Below are 10,282 nucleotides of genomic sequence, written 5' to 3'. Positions count from 1 at the left end.
AAGTGTTTCAATCTCCTCGCAGTGCCTCCTCCATGATTCTCTCTTTGATTTCCTCAATTCCTTATTGTAAGCCGTTAAGGCACATGTTGGGACTTCAAGCGTTTTTGAAGCCACTGCGAAATAAACGAAAAACGAGGACACACAAAAAAAGCAGAACCGACTCGTTCAAGTTTCACACAAATAATAATTCTTTATTGAATTCAAAAAAAATATAATACAATTATAGGGTTGCCAAGTGCAACCAAAAATAAAGTATTAAAAAATTAAATATTTTATATAAAATAATAGCAATCATTTCATGAACATTCTCCCCCCATTGGAACGGTCGCGTTCCAAGAGAGATCATTTACAGGCAAGATGCAAAGCTTTGTCACGGCACGTCTGAAAACCCCATTTTTGGTACGCACTACCACAACACGTACAACACCATCAGGACCAGGTATAATTTCAATAACTCTACCTAATAACCAGCGCAGTGGTGGAAGATTATCATCCTTTAAAAGCACTATTGCACCGAGAGACATATTAGGAGTAGAGCTTCGCCATTTTGTTCGTTCTTGTAACAATGTAAGATACTCAGTGCTCCAACGTTTCCAAAAAACTTGTTGTATGTGTGAGATACGCTGCCAATGATCAAGTCGATTGAAATTCAAGATTGTTAGGTCAGGCTCAATGATAGATGTTAATGGAGCACCAATTAGAAAGTGGGCAGGTGTGAGAACATCAAGATCTTCGGGACACTCTGAAAGTGGGAAGAGCGGACGAGAGTTAATGATGGCAGCAATTTGACAAACCAGTGTGCGTAGTTCATCAAAATCTAAGATTGTTAGACCAATTGCTCGGCAGAAGTGCCATTTCGCTGTTTTTATGGCAGCTTCCCACAGGCCACCAAAATGTGGCGAACCAGGAGGTATGAACTTCCATTCAATGCTGTCACTAAGACATTGCTGTTGTAGCTGCTCACGATGTTTTTGAGAGAAGAAAAGTCTTCTAAGTTCGGCCAGTTGATTTTTGGCACCGCAAAAATTTGTAGCATTATCTGACCAAATAATTTTAGTTTTACCACGAGTTGAAACGAAACGTTGTAGTGCTGCTAGAAATGCTGACGTTGTTAAATTTTTGACTAATTCTAAGTGGACAGCTTTGGTTGCAAAGCAAATGAATAAGCAAACATAGCATTTGATTGGAGACTTATTGCGAGTTTCGGCCTTGTAATAGAAAGGACCACAAAAGTCCGTGCCAGTAATGACGAAAGCACGAGTAGGATGAACACGATCCTTAGGTAATTGTCCCATGATATGCTTTGCAGTTGTTGGTTTGGCTCGAAAATATATAATACATTGGTTGATGACTTTTGATACTAGCTTTCTACCTCCTATCGGCCAGTACTGAAGACGCATTGAAGCAAGCAAAGACTGTGGGCCTGCATGCAGCATTTTGCGATGAAAATGATTAATGATGGAAGCAGTGAGCGGATGATGCTTGGGCAATATAATTGGATGCTGTGCATTAAAGTCTAGGTTGGAGTTTTTTAATCGACCACCAACGCGAATCAGGCCATGATCTTCTAAAAAAGGTGATAAAGAAAGTAACTTACTTGAGCAGCTGATAGGTTTTTTGCATTCCAAGTTGTGATAATCATTACATAAATTCACCTTCTGAACCATTCGAATTAATATGACAGTACCTTGCAGTATGTTGTTAGTTGTTAAGATAGCAGATCGGTCTTTGGTGATGAATTTGTGAATATACCCAAATACACGTTGCAATTTATAAAAGGTGTTGATGAATTTACAATTAACTGAAATATCAGTTATTTTTACGGTTGAAACAAGAATAGTCATACGCCTTTCAGGCAAGTCATGCTGGAGGGAAAAAGTTGCAGGCCAAGTATTTCGATTGTCAAGCAAAAACGGTGGTCCACATTTCCAAAGTGATGAAGTTAAGAGTTCGTCTGGAGTCGCTCCTCTTGACAAAATGTCGGCAGGATTTAAATCGGTGGGAACATGATGCCATATCATGCCTTTAGTCATATGCTGAATTTTGCTCACTCGGTTGGCCACGAATACGTTGAAAGTAGACGGCTCAGATCTGATCCAAGATAATACTATAGATGAGTCAGACCAACAATGAAATTCAGCATTAAATATATTTAGCATTGAGATTTGATGAATTAGTTGAGCTAATAAGGCTGCGGCACATAATTCCAATTTTGGCACTGTCAGTGTTTTTAAAGGTGCTACTCGAGACTTTGAACAAAGTAAATTAGCAGACGTAGAACTTCCGAACCGTGAGATTACATAGATGCAAACACCATATTCATTCATACTAGCGTCACAAAAGGCATGTAGTTCGAGTGCTGCATTAAGTAAAGAGACATAACGTGGAAATTCCAATTTTTGAGTTATATGTAGACGATTGTAGAGGTCAGTCCATGCGGTGTGCAGTTGATTTGGAAGGCTCTCGTCCCAATCTAGTGTATGCTTCCACAAACACTGTAAAAATATTTTTGCCTCTGATATCAATGGACCAACAAGACCAAGCGGGTCATAAAATCGTGCAATAACAGAAAGCACAGAACGCTTTGTAACACGCTTTGAATCCTGACAAGGAACAAAGGTGAATAAGAATTTATCTTAGGTTGGATTCCAGATTAGACCAAGGGTTTTTGTAAACTCACTGCCATCATCGAAATTGAGCAATGGCTCTCTGTCGGCTTCAGGAATGTCATCAAGAGCAACTAATTGATTCGAACACCATTTTCTAAGTTTAAAATTGCCTTTATTGAGCAATGCAGAAGTTTGTCTCACAATGTCTTGAACATCATTAATGCAATTACCACCGGAAATTAAGTCATCAACATAAAAATCTCGAAGAGTAATTTTGGAACCAATAGGAAAATTTGATGATTCATCAACCGCTAATTGTTGCATAGCTCGAACAGCCAGGAAAGCCGCAGGCTTTGTGCCGTAAGTGACAGTATCAAGTTTATATACCTTCAGTGGTTCCTGCAGGTCATCTCTCCAAAGAATACATTGTAAAAAAGTATCTGGAGGTGTGATGCGAACACAACGGTACATTTTGCAAATGTCTGCAGTTACTGCAATAGGAAAAGAACGAAAGCGAATAAGTAAATCAATAAGATTTGGTTGAATTGTAGGACCGGCCATTAATATGTCATTTAAAGAGTACCCAGTTGATGTAACTGCTGAACCATCAAATACAACACGAAGCTTTGTAGAAGAACTGGATTCCTTGATAACGCAATGATGTGGCAAAAAATACTTGGGATGACTTAATTCTTCATCAGTCAATAGTGACATGTGATTAAGATGCAAATACTCCTTTATAAATGCACTATATTGCGACTTTAGATCAGCATTTCGTTGTAGTTTACGCTCCAGGTTTTGAAAACGGCGTACAGCTTGTTGATATGAGTCACCAAGCGACTGAACATCCAATTTGATTGGTAACCGAACTGAGTATTCACCAGTTACTAAACGAGAAAAATGTGCTTGAAAATGGTCTTGACAATCTAAATGCTCTTTTGTAATTTTGATTATAGGATCGAAACAACTTTCTAATTCCCAGAATTTTTTCACTTGTTGATCCTTTTGTAATTTTGATTATAGGATCGAAACAACTTTCTAATTCCCAGAATTTTTTCACTTGTTGATCCAAAGGGTGATACTGATCATTCGAATTTAATTCACCTTTAAATGTGACTAATGAAGATGATGATGTTGTAGAATATGGACATCCTCCTGAAACTACCCAACCAAGAAGGGTTTTTTGTAACACTGGTAATCGAGGAGCTAAACGGATTTGTCCTATACACAGGAGATCAAAGAAGAGAGTTGCACCAATCAGAACATTAATTCTTTGAGAGTTATAAAAGTTTGGATCGGCAAGTGGAAGATTGTTTGGAATACTCCAATCAGCTATGTTGACGCTTGTGCTCGGATGCTGATTGGTTATTTTGGGAGCAATCACTGCAGTGATGTTAGCGGAATAATCGCCAAAACGGGATTGTATTAATAGCTCAGCAGTGCTATCAGCGACAAAGTCTCCATCCGCGATACCGGATACTAATATGACTGATTTCGTAGTTTTAAGCTTAAGTGTGTTGGCGAATGCTCTTGTGATAAAATGCAGTTGTGATGCTGAATCCAAAAGAGCACGACATGGTACAAAAACACCAGCATGATTTTTTACTAATATGACAGCAGTTGGCAGAAGTACGCATTCATTTAAAGGATAATTTTGGCTTTGTTGTGAAGCGTTTGTGGAAATCAAGGAAGACTGCACATTTATTTTCGTGTTATTTATTTGATTATCACTCGGCACTGTATCTGAAAATAAGGGAAAACTATTACTGTTATTGGAATTACTCAAATGCAAAAGAGTGTGGTGAGTTCCTGAGCAAACACGACAACGCGACGACTTGCATTGTTTTAAATAGTGTCCCTTCTTCAAACAGTTTAAACAAAGGCCTAGTTTTCTAGATTCAACTAAACGAACCTTTGGAGATAAATTGGCAAATTTAGAACATGTGTAAATAGAGTGAGTCTCGTTGTCACAAAATGTACAGCCATTTGAGCTTGTTGTTATGAACACCCTTTTTACCATTGAAGAATGATTGACTTGTTTGTTCTTGATATGTGCATTAATTTTTGTGCCGTAATTGATATGCTCCAAAGTTTTACATCTGTTGTCAATGAAATCTGCCATTTGATCCCAAGTGGGTATTGTATCAATTGAAGCTTTCTCTTCCCATTTTGCTTGAGATGCAATATCTAGTCTTTGCGAAACGAGGTGTATTATCAGACAATCAGCAATTTGCTCCTTGCTGCCCAGCGTGGTCAATGCATGTAGATGTGAATTGATTTTATCACTAAGACATCGAAGGTCACTAACAGCATTTGGTTCGACACGTCGCAAACCAAATATCTCCTTTATGTGTGCCTGAAAAATCAATCTCTTGTTGTCAAATCTTTTAGAAAGTATATGAAGTGACTTAGCATAGTTAGTGTCACTAATTTCGAGTGACTTTATAGCATCCAGCGCTGAGCCTTTTAAACAAGATCGCAAATGTTGAAGCTTTTCAAGATTGCTAAGTTCAGTGCTATCATCCACAATAGTTCCAAACATTGAAATAAAATGCGGCCAATTAATAATATCACCACTAAAAGTGGGAAGTTGAAGCTCAGGCAGCCTTGAGCGCGAGTACTTTACGTTAATAGAAGGTATTTCGTCAGAAACTTACTTGTGGAATTTCTAATATTTGTCTGTCGACTAGACAACTCTATCATTACTGCAGATTTTATGTTAAAGCAAGTTTGTTCAAAATTACCTCGCACATCACTTTCCAGCTCAGTAAAGTCTTCCTGTTCAAGACCCGATTGAGCTTCATCAAACTTAGTGTTGAGTTGCTGCAGAGAGTCAACAAGAAGTTGTAGTTGCACTTCGTGACAATTATTTAAAAAATCGGAAGATAGCTTTATTTCTAAATCATTTAATTGCCTAAAAAGATGAGAGCATTTTAATTTCAAAAAAGTGGGTGCATTATTTTTCTCACCTTCCATTGTTAAAATTAATCAAACAGCAATAAAGAAATTGATTAATGCAGTGCTGCCGACGCAGCAATGTACTGCAACCGAAATGTCTAACAATATATTTGAAAACTGTAAAGGTAATGCTGCCGACGCAGCAATGTACCGCACGAAATGTTCAACGGTAGTTCCACAAAATATTTTATTAAAAAATTTGAACAATATTTAAAAAATATTTTCACTAAAGATTGGTTAATGCAGTGCTGCCGACGCAGCAATGTACTGCAACCGAAATGTCTAACAATATATTTGAAAACTGTAAAAGCAATGCTGCCGACGCAGCAATGTACAGCACGAAATGTTCAACGGTAGTTCCACAAAATATTTTATTAAAAAATTTGAACAATATTTAAAAAATATTTTCACTAAAGATTGGTTAATGCAGTGCTGCCGACGCAGCAATGTACTGCAACCGCAATGTCTGAGAAATATATTTGTCAAAATAACAATCACGTCGGGGTCACCAAATGTTGGGACTTCAAGCGTTTTTGAAGCCACTGCGAAATAAACGAAAAACGAGGACACACAAAAAAAGCAGAACCGACTCGTTCAAGTTTCACACAAATAATAATTCTTTATTGAATTCAAAAAAAATATAATACAATTATAGGGTTGCCAAGTGCAACCAAAAATAAAGTATTAAAAAATTAAATATTTTATATAAAATAATAGCAATCATTTCACGAACAGCACACTTGTAAGATGCCCAGTCCCCATTGGACTTGGTTCTATTAAGGAGCTGGCGGGCTTTTTTGCGTAAAATATCTAGTTCCCTATTCCACCATGGGACGTTCCTAGAATGTTTCTTTTTGATAAGTTCGCAGCTATTTTCAAAGGCCCCTGTAATAATATTTTCTAGTTTGTTAACCTCAAGATTTATTAAAATCTGTTTTGTTTTTTAAGAATGTTAACTTTTATTTCGTGCGTTATTTTTTGCCTTCATCAGGAGAATTCCTGATGAAGGCAAAAGCGAATTTGCCGAAATACGTATAGAATTATACTAAAAAATAACGCACGAAATAAAAGTTAACATTCTTAAAAAACAAAACAGATTTTAATAAAAATTTCGACGTAACAACTCAAAAAATTAATAACAAAATTATACTCAAGATTTAGTTCCTGACAATTAGTAATCCTATTTCCAAGACAACTAATGTTTTGCTCTAAATAGAAGTTATATAGAGACCAGTTGGTCTTCCTAACATGTCTTATTTCGAAAGTGTCTTCAACTTCCCCTTCCAAATCAAAGCGTATATATCTGTGATCTGATAAGGAGTTCTCCTCCAACACCCTCTAATTTGAAATGTTATTAGATATAAATGCGCTTGCTAAAGTGAGATCTAATACCTCTTCCCTTATCGCATTTACAAAAGTAGGTTCGTTACCTTTATTAACTACCATTAAATTGTTGGTTGTAATATAATCAAAAAGTGACTCACCTCGTGTATTGATGTCTGTGCTTCCCCATACTGTATGGTGTGCGTTGGCATCGGATACGGCAGTATTCTGTAAGCTGCTGGAGCTCGAGAGACACCGCTTCCTCTGCGTCGCCAGGAAGGTACAGAGATGCAAAAACTATTATTCTCGTCCCCCTAGTACTAGGTACTTCTGCCTGTACCGCCACCAAATCACGCTGTAAGAGCTCTGCATTTGGAAGAGATTTAATGGTTTTGTTAATCATTATCACCGTTCTAGGACGATCAACATTATTATCATAGATTAACTTACACGTTTTTGTCTGTAGACCGTTTATGCGCCCCTTTGTGGCCCATGGTTCTTGGATGGCCACAAAATCCAGACAGTGTTGTTCCACCAGGGCACTGAGCCTATATGAAGCTGCTATAGCCCGGTGGAGGTTGATTTGGAGGCAATGAAGTTGCCTCCAAGAGTTTTGCGGATGTGGCGGAGTCCGGGACATTATATCCCAGACAGGCCCTTGCGGACCTTGCCACCCTTGCCACCCTTGCCACCCTCCGGGTCTTTTCTTTCCCATTTCCTCAGACGACCAGAGAGAGCGGAAGGTTTTCGGCCCTGGGCACGGATTCTGCCCCCTCTCAAGGGTGGTCCCCCGGAATTGAGATCCGTTTTCGGCTTCTGGTTGCTTGACTGAGCACAAGCCGCAGATGTTGTTGGTCGCTCATCATCAACCACTTCCTTTGCTCTGTTTCCTTTATGTCTTGGTCTCAGCACGGCACTGCTAAGTCCATAGAAGACTTTATTGCCCAGCTTTTCGGACGACATAATATCCAGAGCAATCGCCATCTCGACGATATCGCCCTTATTGAGCCTGTGGAGTACCCTCCAGTCCCTGACACGCGTGCCCGAATTTTGGCACTCAATTTGTCCCAGAATACGGTCGCTTTGCCAGGAAGCTGAGCCTGGGAAGTAGCCAACATAGATTTCATACTTTGGCACTTCTGCCTCGTCCACTACCTTCAGCTGGGCTCCTTCCCACGGCTTCAAGGCTGGGATTGTCTCTTTAGACCAAGTTACAGTCTCATAATCCAGACAGTTAATGGTAAACCATCCGGGCTTTAGACTGTAATCGGCGAAATGAGGCTTCACCCCAGGAGCTCGACAAGTTTCGTACATCTTGTCGAGGATGCATTTCTGCACCTTACCAATTTCCTCATTGGACCAAATGCCCTCTGGGAAGTTGTGCGGTAGTATACCGATCTTCTTAGAGCGAACAGTCTCTGCTAGGGTAGGCTTTGAACAATGGTCTTCGGAAGAAGTACTCTGTTTAGCCTGCCCCACTGATACCGTTGCCACCTCTTTACTGAGACCAGGTTTGCCCCCGTGTGAGGTCTCTACTTCCTTCATCTTACTGAAAATCGGCAAAGCAGTTGCAGGCACTGTTGATTTGTTATCAACTTTCTTGCCCTGTAATGCAATCCGCTTTGTCGGTTTTGAGCTCGATGTTGGTGTAGAGCTGTCCGATCGGGATCTTTTTGGTGTTGCCTGCCCTTCGTTAGTCGCAGTGGCCGGCTTTACTGCCAAGGACCTTGCTGTTTCCAGCGGGATGCCTTTTGGCAAGTAAAGCCTTCAAGCTTTTGTGTCCAGCGCCGGATAGCTTCACCCTCGTTTGAGTCTTTTTAGTTGGACCAGGTTCCAGAAGATCTCTCTCCTGTTCCGAGGAAATAGACATTCCAGCCGACTCCTGGCTAAGTGGAATGTCCATTTCTTCCGGCTTGTCGGGTAGAGGACCGGGTGCCCTCTCCAACAAGTCGTGGTCCATTTGTTCACTGACGATGGTATCAGGTGCCCCCTCGGTCAGTGATAAGTTTTGGCTGTGTAGAGCCATATTTTGCACATTTAAAGGTGTGCAGTCCATAGAATTGAAAATATTGTTTAGATCCATAAAAAGTAAGTTTTAATAAACCGTGCAGGTTGGTCACCCATGAGCGCCCCCATGGGAAGGACTAATTGAAACCGTAGGTTTGCCAGACCTGGTACGGAGTTCGCTATTAAGCTTGACTCTACACTGTCAAGCAAGTTCACCAGCACAGCTGTTCCACTCTGAGTTTAGGGGGTTTGTTTGGGGCAATAGGTTTGTTCATACTCCAGTCTATCAAGACCTAGCCTTGGGAGCCTAGAATATGTACAGACCCTGCCCTAGGGAGTTTTCCTTCTCCCCCGCCCGACTACCGGCGACCCACAAACAGCAGAGACATGACCGTACTGAAGGCGAGTCATTGGTCTGATAGATAGCCGCACTTTCCTATAGGACTGACCAATTAGCAAGTGTCCATTGAAGTCCACTAGCTAGCCTCAACGACTGATCAGGAATCGTAGATACCTACTTTCAACCTGTGCGTTGGCGGCAGTTCTTAGTTTGTGTGCTGAATCATGTCACATGAAAAATCATCATGTCATGACTTCCATATGACATGCTTCAGTCCACAATAAGCCCCTACACCACGACAAGGTGACTACCTAGCAAGGGTAATTTTTTTTTTTTTTTTTAATTTTTGATTAGTGATCTATATATTTGTGCTAAACCTTCAGTATCCCTCTTGTAGTTCAGTTGTTGGTCATCTGGAACGTCAATTATATGTAGCATTTCTAGCAACATCCTACGTTTGTAATTTTTCTCCTGGTGTAGAATTGTAACCTCATCGAATTTAGGAGAATGGTTCATTTTAATGCAATGTGTTGCTAGAGCTGTTTTTTGGTCCAGAGATGTAGTGCGACTCTTTAGATCATGCTTGTGTCCAGCGATTCTCGTTCTTAATTTATTTTTTATTGTGCCAACATATACCTGTTGGCATACGTTGGCTCCTTCACCTCCACAGGGAATTTTGTATACCAAGTTATGTTGGCCTAACTTGTCTACTGGAGTTTTTGTTCTATTAAACCAATTTTTTAATGTATTTGTGGGTTTGAAAGCTACTTTATGCGTTGTTTTGTTGAAGCATTTTGATTTTTGGAAGCTTTCGGAGAAGCTAGGTATGTACGTCATTGATACATAAATTTTGGGTTCATTCTCCGATTTTTTACTTTCAGTAGATTTTGCTTTTTTTAACAAGGATTTGATAATGTTGATTGGAAAATTATTTTTGGTTAGAATACCAATAATTGTTTCTTCATTTTCCTTATGGAAAATTGAATCGCTGATATTGAACACACGTCTGATTAAGTTAAGTGCAGTATTACGCACTACATGGTAG

The 10,282-nt window shown here is 39.7% G+C and overlaps 2 protein-coding genes across 2 annotated transcripts; both read right to left on the bottom strand.

Moving 5' to 3' along the window:
- Window positions 1-227: 227 nt before the first annotated feature.
- Window positions 228-1,831, bottom strand: LOC119673165. The gene has a single exon (XM_038084403.1). It carries the CDS (start codon window positions 1,665-1,667, stop codon window positions 297-299), a length of 1,371 nt encoding a protein of 456 aa, XP_037940331.1. The 5' UTR covers window positions 1,668-1,831; the 3' UTR covers window positions 228-296.
- An 805-nt stretch (window positions 1,832-2,636) lies between these two features.
- Window positions 2,637-5,585, bottom strand: LOC119687396. The gene is made up of 3 exons (XM_038101695.1): window positions 5,267-5,585; window positions 3,670-5,072; window positions 2,637-3,611 (listed from the first exon to the last, which is right to left on the bottom strand). The coding sequence occupies exons 1-3, from the start codon at window positions 5,583-5,585 to the stop codon at window positions 2,637-2,639; spliced, it is 2,697 nt and encodes an 898-aa protein (XP_037957623.1).
- Between the last annotated feature and the right edge of the window lie 4,697 nt (window positions 5,586-10,282).

Source organism: Teleopsis dalmanni, chromosome 1 (assembly GCF_002237135.1).
Source record: "Teleopsis dalmanni isolate 2A chromosome 1, ASM223713v2, whole genome shotgun sequence".
Classification (NCBI taxonomy): domain Eukaryota; kingdom Metazoa; phylum Arthropoda; class Insecta; order Diptera; family Diopsidae; genus Teleopsis; species Teleopsis dalmanni.
Note: the sequence above shows the minus strand (reverse complement) of the source record. Positions and strands in the feature narration are given on the sequence as shown.

Bases quoted from the DNA above. Each gene is read 5' to 3' on its own strand.
- LOC119673165 (XM_038084403.1), bottom strand. From the start codon at position 1,667: ATGGTTCAGAAGGTGAATTTATGTAATGATTATCACAACTTGGAATGC.
- LOC119687396 (XM_038101695.1), bottom strand. From the start codon at position 5,585: ATGGAAGGTGAGAAAAATAATGCACCCACTTTTTTGAAATTAAAATGC. The intron at 5,073-5,266 runs GTAAGTTTCTGA...CTTGTTTAAAAG, and splicing joins AAATATTAGAAATTCCACAA to GCTCAGCGCTGGATGCTATA. The intron at 3,612-3,669 runs GTGAAAAAATTC...AAATTACAAAAG, and splicing joins ATCACCCTTTGGATCAACAA to GATCAACAAGTGAAAAAATT.